Below are 14,618 nucleotides of genomic sequence, written 5' to 3' on the forward strand. Positions count from 1 at the left end.
GAGGTCCTCAATGCCAAACAGGAAATTAGAGCTGTCTCCCTCGACATATCACGTGTCTTCGATACGGTCTGGCACCCCGCTCTGCTCACCAAACTCTCCTCCTTTGGTATCCATGGAAATCTCCACGCATGGCTGGCGGACTTCCTCTCTCGTCGTAGTCAACGTGTGGCCCTGAATGGGTTTCTCTCATCTCCTCTTCCTGTTCAGGCTGGAGTTCCCCAAGGCAGTGTTCTGGGCCCTGTGCTTTTTCTGGTCTTCATCAATGATCTCTCTGACTCTCTTGAAAATCCTCTCTATCTCTTTGCTGATGACTCCACTCTCTGTCACTCCATTCCTCATCCCTCAGATCGGCAGTCTGCAGCCTCCTCACTCTCTGCAGACCTGGACAAAATCACAGACTGGGCAAACAAGTGGAACATGTCTTTCAATCCTGACAAATCTCACACTCTTACGATGTCTGTCCGAAAAGACCGACTGGACAACCCTCCCATCTACTTTCTGAATAATCCTCTCCAATAAGTTCTGTCACTCAAGCTTTTGGGTCTCACTATCTGCCATGATCTTTCCTGGAAAAACCACATTTCCAAGCTGGCCTCCAAAGCCAGTCGCCGACTGGGCATCCTCCGTCATGCGAAGTCCTTCCTTGGCACACCTGAGCTCCGCACCACATACAAGGCTTTCATCCACAGCTCAATGGAATACTGCTCTCCTCTCTGGGCTGGTGCTCCTGCCTCACACCTAGCTCGTCTTCACACTGTTGAAACCAAAGCGTTCAGAATCATTGGAATCTCCCGCGATGACGCTATCTCCGAGGGCCTTTCACTTACTCACCGCAGGCAGGTTGGTGGTCTTTCCGTCTTCGACCGACTCCTCTCCGGCCTTGCTCCCCCAGCTCTCCTGGGCTCTGTCCCCCAAATATTCCTGCAGGTCGCACAAGATCTGCTTGCAACCCTCTTTTGGTTAAACTGCCAAAATCAAGACTCTCTGCTCACCTTCACTCCTTCATTCCTCTTTTCTCCCACCTCTGGAACAAACTCCCTCACTCTCTTCAATCCCACTCCTCCCTCCAGGTCTTTAAAACGGCTGTTCACCACCATCTCTTATCTTCCCCAATCCAAAACCTTGATCTTTTCTACCCCCACTAATTTCACCCCAAATCCACTTTTTTTAGGTGACTTTTGTCTTCTTTCCTGGAAGTCCTTGGTGTTCTTGCGTTTTATACCTATCCTGCCTCCCCCCAGGCCCTCTGCCTCCCACACATCTCCTGATGTCCCTGCCCTCAAATGTTGTGTTTGTGTGCTTCCTCCCCTTCTCTCCCCATCTTGTCGACCGCTCCCATTTTTATATACTTTGTTTACTTGTTTGTTTGATAAATGTTAGCTCTTTCACGAGCCTCGACTCTGTATACAAAAAAAAATAAAAAAATAAAAAAATGCTTTGCCACTAGAAGATCTATGCTTCCAACATGACTTTCAAGGCCTTTCCTTTTGACCTGCATTGGTTTTTCAACTGGAACAATATGTACTATCAACTGAAAGTTGGCAAAGGAGAGCTTGGGCACTCTGGGATCCTCGTGATTGCATTAGGTTGATTTAGAGGAATACTCAACTTTCTCAAGGCTGGTGTCAGTCTGTGTCGATGGACAATTCAAATGAGAGGTGTTTCCAACTTAAAGGTGGCAAAGGTACACCAACACCGTGGGAAGCAAAATAAAATTTATTTTAGGAATTAGCCCCCCATCGGGGCAAGAGTAGGCTTTGCTTTCGACATTCATTGCTCTTCAATTGGCAACATCTACCAATGGCCTGGCTCTCTCCATCTGGTATCTATGGAGGAGCAATGAAAAGTCAAGTCATCTGCCTTCAAAGTATGTTGATGATGTGTCAACTTGGCAATAGACATGATGTGTTGATTTAGCAATATAACCTGGACAAAATAGCTGTATGCTCAATCGTAGTAAGTTTCGTGGTAAACTAGAACGACACTCAGTAAAGAGCAAACCTCCGCCAGGCTGAACAGTTTACGTTTTGTATCCCACTGATAGGCCGGATCTGGATCCACACCTGCACCAAAATCTAATCAGCTTGTTCTTGTCACCTACCCAACTCATCCACTAAGTTTTGTCACAACTCGTCCATAACGTTTTGAGATATTGTGTTATACTATTTATCGTTTTTGGCCATATCAAATATGAATAATCACTTTAAAAATTCTCGTATCTGGATCTGGTTCCTCACCAAAATCGAATCAATTTGTACTTCTCACACACTCAATCTGACTATCATGGTTTCATCCAAATCCATATATACATTTTTGAAATATCATGCTATACAATACAGTATATCATTTTTGGCCCTATCTTTCAATGCGGTGAAGAATCGCTTAAATAATTTAAAAAAAATTCTCATACCCGGATCCATATCCGGATCTTCACCAAAATCTAATTAATTCATCTTTGGCACACGCCAAACTTGTCCATCAAGTTTCGTCTGAATCCTTCCATAACATCTTGAGATAGCCTGCTCACAGACAGACAAGCAAACACACTAAAAATCACTCAGAGCAACATTTGGTAAAACAGAATGAATCCTCCACTATCAGGACTAGGAAATAAGAGGTAAAGAGGGACTCAGGTTACCTGTGAATTGCCTGTTCAACAAAATCAGACGAAAAATGGGTCTCCATTCCTGAGGCTATGGTAAAAAGAAAAGAATGAATAAAGTCCTTTCACAACCATGTCTGATCTGTGTTTGTCTGATGTGTACTAAACTAACTGCAGCGGTCGAAAATATCGTTGTTTGCTCCAGCACCATTAGTTTCGGAGATATTGGTCAAAATGTGTTTTAAACGTTACGATGTAGACAGGCAAACTTTCAAATCCATACGCTTAGGAAATCTGTTGTTTTTATATCATATAAGTTCAAATTGGAAAGCTGTTGGCAAATTGAACGGGAAACATTTTGGCATCAACCGGAAGTCGATAAGGCCTCAGGTTCTGGAATTATCGTCCAAAACGTGTTTTACGTTTTTGCAACATCACGTTACAACGCGTTGACTGATTTTTACAAAACATTGCCTCAGGCCTTCGTAAGGATGATGCCTACAATTTTCGAAAGTTTCAGAACGATCGGCTGAGCGGTTTGGGCTGTAGGCGAGCGTACAGACAAACAAACAAATGAAAAATCACTCATAGAGCGACACTTGGCAAAAGAGAACAAAGCAGAATGGCACTCAGTAGAGCATCCTTTTGATCTCACAAATAAATTGGTGGTTGAATTATGTGACCTGATATGCAAATCGTCTTCAAATTTTAAGTTAATCGGAGGAAAATTGGCAATTTTAGAAATTTGGCCTATGTTGACCTTTTGGCCTATGTTGACCTAAAAAATAGTTGGTGATTGAATTCAGTTAGCTGATATGAAAATCATATTCAAATTCCAAGTCAATCAGAGAAAGATTGAGGATTTTAGACATTTGATGTAAAGTGGTTGACGATTGGCCTATGTTGACCTTTTGGCCTATGTTGACCTAAAAAATAGTTGGTGATTGAATTCAGTTAGCTGATATGAAAATCATATTCAAATTCCAAGTCAATCAGAGAAAAATTGAGGATTTTAGAGATTTGAAAACGTCATTGACCTTTGGCCATGTTGACCTTTTGGCCTATGTTGATCTCAAAAATAGTTGGTGATTGAATTCAGTTAGCTGATATGAAAATCATATTCAAATTCCAAGTCAATCAGATGAAAATTGAGGATTTTAGACATTTGATGTAAAGTGGTTGACGATTGGCCTATGTTGACCTTTTGACCTAAAAAATAAGTATTATTCTGTTGGACCACCAATTCTACCGCTTGGTGAAGTTTCGTGAAGATCGGTTTAAAATTGTGACCTGTAGGCAAGTATAAGTGAGTGGACAGACAAACAAACGCATGCGCACACACACACACACACACACACACACACACACACACACACACACACACACACACACACACACACACACACACACACACACACACACACACACACACACACACACACACACACACACACACACACACACACACACACACACGAGTGATCAACATACTTGCGGAAATTTTTTTTTTGCCAATTAATTAACTAACTGAATTGATGAACAAATAAATTTCACCAAGTAACAAACACGTGTAAAAACATAACCTCCATCCACCTTCAGTGGCAGAGGTAACAACAAATCAATTGGCAAGAACAGCAAAAACGTTTTGAGCAACTTCACCACCCAAATAAAACAATACCATTTACAACTCAGTTTTACATCAATTTTAATGGGAAAAAGTCAAACACGATCAAAAGACATGTTGCTTAACTAGCTAGTGGTCACATAACTTATGGATTAAAGTGTTTTTATTAAATACATAATGTGTGTATTGCATAACCTTGTTGGTCCCTTTACTGACCATGGAAGATTTCGACGAAATACCAGCACTGAGGTTACCTTTTTTATTTGATTTTTCTGCAATTATTAAGACTGAGGTAGTATTGGACATTCATTGTTTCATTTTTTACAGTTATAGTATTGTGTTTTTTAGATATTAATCATTGACATGAAATATCAGTGGATATGCACATTGTTAACCAACTGAATGTAGTAAATTGGCCAACAATTTTACTCGCATGTTTCAAACATACTTGTTAAAGAACAAAATGAAGTATCAGAATCTGAAAACGTCATCTTGAAAAAATGCAAAATGTCAGATGTACAGATGCTCTCAAAACTTGACTCTTGTTGGGGTCCAGGAACTTACTCAAACCAAAAGTAATAGCACTTATAATTCCAGTAAAATATCCAGCTTGAGCTGCATTAGCAAGTGTCTCAGTTCTCAAGTCTCCAATTCCTCTCTAAACCTCCAAATCAAAGTGAGCGTTGAGAAAGAAAATGTTAAAGCAAGAATAAAATAAAAATAAAAAAATCAATAAAAACCCTGTGCAATAAGGCCAATTTTAAATAAAAAATATTGTTATTTAGTCCTAATCAATGACAAAAAAGCGAGGCTCATAGAAGAGAAGTCAAACATAAGAAACTGGAAATTGTTTTTACAAATTATCACAGATTTTAATGAATAAATCACTCATTCAGATATGCCCTTACTCTTCGCCTTCCTTCAACTCCGACCTATCACCCACCAGCCCCTCCAACCGCCCACCCCACACATATGTGATATGCAAGTGGCCCCTTATCAGAACTATTTGGCAGTAATGTTCACCAAGGAACTTTAAAACGCAAAGCGTTAAAGACTGCAAAAACATTCATATGTAAGGAAAAAAATTAACATGCCATGAAACCTGAGCCTCCTTTCTACATCCCCATTCAAAAATAATCACCAAGCTGCCTTAAAGTATCATTCCTTTTAAATAACGAAGGACACAAAATAACAAGTAAACGAAAAAACATGTTTTAGGGCTACACACTTTTATTTAAAAAAAGTTTTAAACCTATTTTTTTAAACATTTTTATTTTTAAAATTAAATTTTGATAGATGAAAATGTACCAGAAAAGAGGACGGTGGGCCAAATTTCAGCTCTCTAGGACGTATGGAACCTAGAAAACGAACGGCTCAAAGATTTGAAACGGGACAAACAAAGTTCAGATGAAGTTAAATTAAAGCGTGTAATAAAATTAATGGAATCTAACAACCATATAATAGTAGCTTTGTATCGGGCAGTTTCGGTACAAGCGATCCAACATGTCTACTCGCGATGTGGATTATCAATAAACTTTTCAGAATTCACAAAAAAAAAAAATATTCACACAATGCTTCAAATTGTTGCTTAAGACAACTTCTATACAGTTTGACCACGGACCGTACAAAAATGTCTTGGAAAAAAAATACATTTGATGAAGATGAGTCGACATCCAACACAAAGCCTCTGAATGCGATTGTGTGCTTCCTGGACCAAATGAGAAATCATTAAAGATTTCCTCATTTTCCTATGTCCCAACCTGCAAAGGAAACATTGTAAATATAGAATATCTCAAAATTTCACAAGGTAAGAATTTACTCAATATTGGCATTATGCCATGTGGAATACTAAAAAGTATAAACTTGAAAGATTTAAATATTACTTACACGTATTTCCAAATAACAAGAAAAATTGTAATTTGAGATCAAACCATTTTGTCCATTGTATTGCAAAGCGATGGTCTTGGCTAATTTAATGACATGGGTGGTTCCAATTTGACATTGACTTTTATGTATAAAAGGCAAAGTCATGTATGTACATGAATAACTTTTGAGGGTATTTGTCCATATAATGTTGGGGACTGATGCGCATCATCATGTGTTTCTTGTTTTTAAATGCATGTGGAAACATTCTAGATGACGACAAACATGAGAACGCAAGAGGAGGAAGAGTGAGTAATTTATGATTATAATTACAAGAGGAAGAAAACAAAAGCATACTAAAATACGCGATTTGGTGTCTGTCTGTCTTACTATTTTTGACCGCGATACATTCGGTCGTTACTTATCCAATCTCAACCAAACTTGACAGAGGACTAAGGGTAACACAATGAAGGTTGTAGCGAATTAATTTTCCCCCCTTCCCAAGGGGGGTTTCCCCACCAATGGGGTTGCTTGTTGAGGTGTATATCCGTGTTGAGTTAGCTTTGTCGTGGTGTTTAACCAACGCCGCCTCTAATAACAAAACTAATGCTAATAGCATAATAATAATGTTACTACAAAACAATATTAATAAAAACAATATCCCGTCTCCCCAAGGGGGTTTTCCTCCTGAACAAACGCTGTGTTAACGTGTATAAATAGCTTATCGTGCCGTTTTTGTGGGAGCACCCCCACGAGAAGAAAAAATATTATAAATCACAAACACGTATTATTACCTTTTGAAACAGCTGCTAATGCTGTTTAACACTAAACTGAAAAGAATTTGGAAGAATCCGTACATCAGTCTATGGCTCTATGCTTATCATGTCGAGGAATGCACCTGATCGTAGATCTACTGCAGTCTATTTACCCCACAAGGGTAAATAACATGACCCTTCTTGCCGCTAATGTGGAGTTCTTCCAATGAGTTTTTCGTGGCGTTTTTCCAAAGCCGCTTCTCATTACAAAAAGAATAACAACACCTATGATATGATAAAAGCATACTATTAATGATATTATGAAACAATACCTCCACTCCCCAAGGGGTCTTATGACTTGCAATATAGACCCCCTTAGAGAAAAACACTTTTCTATACAAGGTCCCACAGTTGACAGTGCATGTCAGAGCAGAAACTCTACCATGAAGTCCAAGGAACTGTCTGCAGAACTCTGAGATAGAATTGTGAGGAGGGATAGATCTGAGGAAGGTTATAAAACAATGTATAACGTGTTGAAAGTTCCCAAGAGCACAGTGAGCTCCATCATTAGGAAATGCAAAGAATATGGAACAACCCAGACTCTTTCTATAGCTGGCTGTCTGACCAAACTGAGCAACCGGACAAGAAGGACCTTGCTCAGGCAGGTGACCAAAAAACTAATGACCACTTTGACAGAACTACAGAGTTCCTTGGCTAAGATGGGAGAACCTGGCGGAAGGACAACCATCTCTGCAGCACTTCACCAATCTAGGCTTTATGCGAGAGTGGCCAGACGGAAACCACTCGTGAGAAAAAGGCACATGACAGCATGCCTAGAGTTTGCAAAAAGGCGCGAGAAAGACTGAGAGCATGAGGCAAAATATCCTGTTGTCTGATGAGACGAAAATTGACCTCTTTGGCCAGAATGCAAAGCAATATGACTGGTGGAAACTGAGCACAGCTTATCACCATCTAACACCATCCCTACCTTGAAGCGTGGTGGTGGCAGCATCATGCTATGGGAATACGTTTCAGCGGCAGTGTCTGGCAGACTTGGAAGGATAGAGGGAACAATGAATGGAGCCAAATACAGGCAAATCCTTCAGGAGAACCTGCTTCAGATTGCAAAAGAGTTTAGACTGTGGCAAAGATTTACATTCCAATAAGACAATGACACAAATCATACAGCCAAATCAACGCTGTAATGGCTTCAGAACAAGAATGTGAAAGCTCTTGAGTGGCCCAGCCAGCGCCCAGACTTGAATCTCATTGAGAATCTGTGGAAAGACTAGAAGATTGCTGTTCACCGCCACTCCCTATCCAACTTGACAGAACTTGAGCAAATCTGCAAGGAAAAATGGGAGAAACTCCCCAAATCCAGATGTGCAAAGCTGATACAGACACAACCAAGAAGACAAAGCTGAAATTGCTGCTAAAGGCACTTCTACGAAGTATTGACTTGGGGTTGAACACTTACGTAAATTGGATATTTTTGCACGTTATTTCATTTTCAATAAATTTATTTGAAAAATTCTAAAAACATGTTTTCACTTTGTAATTATGGGGTATTTTGTGTAGGTTGGTGAGAATTTTTTAAAAACTTTATCCATTTTAAATTCAGGCTGTAACACAACAAAATATGAAAAAGTCAAGGGGTGTGAATACTTTCTGAAGGCACTGCAACACCACCCCTACCGTGAACCATTGTAGTGGCAGCATCATGCCATGGAGATGCTCATCAGCAGCAGGGACTGGGAGACTTGTAAGGATAGAGGGAACAATGAAAGGAGCCAAATACATGCAAATATTTGAGAAGAACCTGGTTCAGAGTGCAAAAGACCTTACACTGCAGCATGCATTTATGTTCAAACAGGAAAATGAGCCCAAGCATACAGCCAAATAAACACTGGAATGGCTTCAAAACAAGAATGTGAAAGTCCTTGAGTGGCCCAGCTAATGTCCAGACGTGAATCCCATTGAGAATCTGTGGAAAGACTTGAAGATAGCTGTTCAACGATACTCCCTATCCAACTTGACAGAGCTTGAGCAAATCTGCAAGGAAGAATGGAAGAAACTCCCCAAATCCAGATGTGCAACGCTGATACAGACATACCCAAAAAGACTCGAAGCTGGAATCGCTGCCAAAGGCGCTTCTAAGAAGTGTTGACTCAGGCAGTTGAACTTCACTTTTATTGTTGCAATATAATCAGTCAGTCCTTTCCAGTAATCTTTATAATCAACATGAACATCTGGATTAAAGTATATTTAATGGAATTAGTTAATTAATTAATTAAATTAGTAATTAGTAATTCTCCTTGGAGTAACACATAATTTACAACAGCGAAATTTTCCGCTCTTTTTAAACAAATCCAACCTCCACCACCTGAGTTGCAACACCATTTCGCGATGGGCAGTACAATTAGCTCAGAGCTTTAGCTCTGAGTAAAACCAAGAGTGTCCCAAAGTGTCCAAACCATCCCAAAGTGTCCCAAACCCATCCCTCTCTGTACCCACCGAACCCAGCTGCTCCTGGACTCCGTGTCCTTTCCTCCTGACAAGGTGGAAAAGTTTCTGTCAACCCTCGACTCTGATTCTGCAACTGGACCTGACGGCATCAGCCCTCGACTCTGATCCTCGACTCTGACGGTCCTAAAATCCTGTTCTTCCGCTCTTTCACTCCCTCTCTCTGTTCTCTTCACCCTCTCTTTTGGTCAAGGTCAACTGCCATCTGCTTGGAAATCAGCCAACATCACCACTTTGCACAAAAAAGGTGCAAAAACAGATCCTAGCAACTACAGACCAATCAGCCTTCTCCCAATTTATCAGCAAAGTCATGGAACCCATCATTGCTTTGGATATGAAATATTTCCTCTTCTCCAATGGTTTGATCTCTGATCATCAATTTGGTTTCAGATCAGGTCACTCTACTCTGGACATGCTGCTTCTGCTGTCTCAACAATGGATGGAGGTCCTCAATGCCAAACAGGAAATTAGAGCTGTCTCCCTCGACATATCACATGCCTTCGATACGGTCTGGCACCCCGCTCTGCTCACCAAACTCTCCTCCTTTGGAATCCATGGAAATCTCCATGCATGGCTGGTGGACTTCCTCTGTAGTCGTAGTCAACGTGTGGCCCTGAATGGGTTTCTCTCATCTCCTCTTCCTGTTCAGGCTGGAGTTCCCCAAGGCAGTGTTCTGGGCCCTGTGCTTTTTCTGGTCTTCATCAATGATCTCTCTGACTCTCTTGAAAATCCTCTCTATCTCTTTGCTGATGACTCCACTCTCTGCCGCTCCATTCCTCATCCCTCAGATCGGCAGTCTGCAGCCTCCTCACTCTCTGCAGACCTGGACAAAATCACAGACTGGGCAAACAAGTGGAACATGTCTTTCAATCCTGACAAATCTCACACTCTTACGATGTCTCTCCGAAAAGACCGACTGGACAACCCTCCCATCTACTTTCTGAATAATCCTCTCCAAGAAGTTCTGTCACTCAAGCTTTTGGGTCTCACTATCTGCCATGATCTTTCCTGGGAAAACCACATTTCCAAGCTGGCCTCCAAAGCCAGTCGCCGACTGGGCATCCTCCGTCGTGCGAAGTCCTTCCTTGGCACACCTGAGCTCCTCACCACATACAAGGCTTTCATCCGCAGCTCAATGGAGTACTGCTCTCCCCTCTGGGCTGGTGCTCCTGCCTCACACCTAGCTCGTCTTCACGCTGTTGAAACCAAAGCGTTCAGAATCATTGGAATCTCCCACGATGACGCTATCTCCGAGGGCCTTTCACTTACTCACCGCAGGCAGGTTGGTGGTCTTTCCGTCTTCTACCTACTCCTCTCCAGCCTTGCTCCCCCCAGCTCTCTCTGGGATCTGTCCCCCAAATATTCCTACAGGTCGCACAAGAATTGCCTGCAACCCTCTTATGGTTAAACTGCCAAAATCAAGACTCTCTGCTCACCTTCACTCCTTCATTCCTCTTTTCTCCCGCCTCTGGAACAAACTCCCTCACTCTCTTCAATCCCACTCCTCCCTCCAGGTCTTTAAAACGGCTGTTCACCACCATCTCTTATCTTCCCCCATCCAAAACCTTGATCTTTTCTGTGCCCGCTAATTTCACCCCAAATCCACTTTTTTGAGGTGACTTTTGACTTCTTTCCTGGAAGTCCTTGGTGTCCTTGCGTTTTATACCTATCCTGCCTCCCCCCAGGCCCTCTCCCTCCCACACATCTCCCGATGTCCCTGCTCTCAAATGTTGTGTTTGTGTGCTTCCTCCCCTTCTCTCCCCATCTTGTCGACCGCTCCCCTTTTTATATACTTTGTTTGCTTGTTTGTTTGATTTGTTTGTTTGATAAATGTTAGCTCTTTCCGAGCCTCGACTCTGTATACAAAAAAAAAGAAAAGAAAAAAAAAAGTGCAACACGATTAACCTTTTTAACGTCCTTGAAATTATTTCAATTGATAGTTTATCCTAAACTTTTCCCGAAACAGGGGATGTGTACTTTTGCTCGTGATCCATAGTTTAGACAAATTATTACCAGAGCATCCTCTCCAGCATCCTCGTGTATATGAAGAGCATCTACAGATAGCACCTGTTCCTCTTCACACTGCTCTGCCAAAGTTGAAAACAAAGAAGCATTCATATATACTTTACATGAATGGATATTTTTTACAATGGATAAAGAACGACAGCCAACAAAAAAATGAAAAGCCTAAAGACAATATAAACCAATTCAAACGTCAACATTTTATTTCTTTGTACTTCAAATACAAGATTGGTAACCTGCTCTCATTTTACCTGTCTGATTCTGGGTTTGACTACATCGATTGCAAATTAAAAGGAAGGGGGAACATGGAATCAGAGAGAAATATAGGGCCGAATTTATGAAAGGAGCTTAGCGACCATCTTGCTCGCTAAAATAACCCGACCCGAAAACATCGTTGTACATGCACAGCTATTCATCCGTCTAAATAGCAATTTATGAAGGGAGATAAACAGATGATTAGTTGTGCGTGCCCAAACATCCAATTAGCCTGTGAAACACCGCCCATATCTCCAACATCCAATTGAAACAAGAAAGAGCAATCAGAGATTGCAGACCCTCACCAGGATGTGTTTTCAGTGGTTTTTAAGGCTTTTGTGTTAAAAACAAATATGGCGACCGAACCACGTGACCGATGACGTCATCATTAATTTTTTTCTCCCACCAATTTATCACTAGATGATTCTCAAGAAATGTCATCTTGATTGGATGAAGTTTTCTACCTGTCGAATTATGACATCATAATGGAGCCACCTATGACATCATCATTAACATATTTTATTCCCCATGGAGAGTTCTTTACAATGAGCCATGTCTCAATTTTTTCTATTCAGCGCTTTCGTAGATATAGAGGTGCAACGTTTTTCGTTTTTTTCCAAGATGGTGCCCATACCACGTGATCTATGACATCATAATTATCATTAAAAAAATTATACAGGTGGAGTTGCACCTATGGTGGAAATTCCCTGTCAATCGGACCAACGGTTACCGAGAAAATCATATTTATTGTGAGTGGACAAACAAACAAATAGACAGACAAACAAACAGACAAACAGACAGACAAACAAACAGATGAAAAATCGGTCAGAGACCGAGGACTTGCCGGAATGTACTTTTTTTAATTGGCCATTTTGGGCAAATATGGCGGCCGAACCACATGACCGATGACGTCATCATTATTTGTTTTCTAAACTAATTTATTGCTCGATTATGCTCAGGAAATTTCTTCTTGATCGGATGAAGTTTTGTACTTGTCGAATGATGACGTCATAATGGAGGCACCTATGACATCATCATTACCATTTATTCCCCATGGAGAGTTCTTTACAATGAGCCATGTCTCAATTTTTTCTATTCAGCACTTTCGGAGATATAGAGGTGCAAAGTTTTTCGATTTTTCCAAGATGGCGGTCAAACCACGTGACCGATGACGTCATCATTTTTTTTTCTCCACCAGTTTATGCCGTCATGTCGCTCAAGAAATAATTACCTTCGCAAAAGCGGAAGGTTATGTTTTGATCGCTGTGTATTTATTTGTATGTCTGTGTGTGTGTGTGTGTGTGTGTATGTTATTCGCATAACTCAAAAAGTATTCAACCGAATTGCATGAAATTTGGTGGGATGATTGGTTATTATACGGGACACATTTGATTAGATTTTGGGAGCAATCGGGTCAAAGGTCAAGGTCAAGGTCACGAAAAGGTCAAAATCGTATTTTTACCAAGTACAGAACAGTAGCTGCGGCGAAGGTATGCGCTCTACCGAGTGCCCGTTCTAGTTGCATCTTGATTGGATGAAGTTTTTTACTTGTCGAATTATCGAATTATGACGTCATTATGGAGGCCTTGGGCCGAGAGAGTTAAAAATTGGGCACAGTCTATTCCAGGGCAAGACAAATATGTGTGTAAAGTTTGGCGATTCTATGTGCAACGGTATAGACGTAGTACTGCGCACAAACAGACAAACCAACCAATCAACATACTTGCCGGAATCTTTTCCGGCAAGTAACAAACAGACAGACAAACGGACCCAAATGCAATACCCTCTCCTCCTGTGAGAGTAATGATGCACCTGCATAGAATCACAGCGCCATGGACAATTGTTGGAGGGGATTCAGGGCATCGCTCCTCTTCGTTGGTTAATCCAGGTCATCTTACATGAGATTCAGCAGCCAACAAAATTATTCCTTTGAGAGTCTGTAATTTCAGACAAATTTGATATTGTCATACTTCACCAGAGTATTGCATCTATCCTCGAAGATTCTAAATGCACTTTGGTGAACTACTCTATTCCTATCCTCTTCTGCCTCCTCGAAGGTAATTTAAGCACTCCAAGCACATCCATATTCACCATCCAATGTAAACTACCATCCAATGCTTGCTTCAAGGCCTTAAACGGCACTCTTAACACATGCCCTCACCGACGATGTTTAAAACTTTCTTTGTTATTTAAACGCTTGTGATTGGGTTTTGATCACACATTAGATAAATTATCACCTTTTTCTGTGGCGATTGGTGACTAACTTTGAATGGGTGATCATCGCACGATTATCGATTCTACACACATCTAATTCTTTAACGCCTTTCATAAATTCGGCCCATAATGTTTACGTTAAGTAGAAGCTCAGCGCACTAATACTTTAGGAGTATAAAAGTACAGATTTTTGCACAGGGCACTCAGACGGGTGGTTATACCTCTCTTGTAGCTTGTAGGCCATTCAAGAGGACGTGGCTGATGTGTTGGCATTGTTACTTCTTCCTTGAACACACATTGGCAGCTAAAGTTCATTCTGGTTGCACATTACCTTATCTCTTGCATTGGTAACTCTTCTTAGTCAATATCCATAATTCCTGCCTCTTTCTTTCAACATCTTGGTGGATGAGTTTGTCAATAATTTATTGCTTCATAGATCTTCTCCATGCCAGTTCCTCATTTCTTTCATGATGTTACTTAACTTCTTCATCTTCTGATCTCCCATTGGTGTGTGTGCGCATGTGTGTCAACTGAAATAGTGGGGGGAGGGAGGGGGTGGAGGGGGCAGGTGAGGGGTAAAAGGGGAAGAGGAACTATTTATGTTTTACCATCTTGGTAAACACTCTCCTGCATGAGGTTTGAGTTGGAGTTCAGATGTGTTGATTTTACCGCTGTAAATAGTCATCGTCCTCCTCCGCCCCTCCTCTTCAAGCATAGGCACAGGCACTGGATCCTCAACGGAAGACCCTGATGATGAGGC

General features: G+C 41.1%; 1 protein-coding gene across 2 annotated transcripts in view; it reads right to left on the reverse strand.

Annotated features, from left to right (window-relative positions):
• Positions 1-4,290: 4,290 nt before the first annotated feature.
• The window catches only part of LOC137433125 (uncharacterized), a 79,429-nt gene continuing 69,101 nt past the window's right edge, over positions 4,291-14,618 (reverse strand). Inside the window, exons 8-9 of one of the 2 annotated variants that reach the window (XM_068125579.2) lie at positions 11,381-11,454; positions 4,291-5,986 (exon numbers count right to left, since the gene is read on the reverse strand). In XM_068125579.2, the coding sequence (XP_067981680.2) occupies positions 5,975-5,986; positions 11,381-11,454 (86 nt within the window). In that variant the 3' untranslated portion in view covers positions 4,291-5,974. The remainder of the gene's footprint in view (positions 5,987-11,380; positions 11,455-14,618) is intronic. The other variant, XM_078783307.1, reaches the window with a different exon arrangement.

This window comes from Myxine glutinosa, chromosome 8, assembly GCF_964187855.1.
Source record: "Myxine glutinosa chromosome 8, kmMyxGlut1.1, whole genome shotgun sequence".
NCBI classification, from domain to species: domain Eukaryota; kingdom Metazoa; phylum Chordata; class Myxini; order Myxiniformes; family Myxinidae; genus Myxine; species Myxine glutinosa.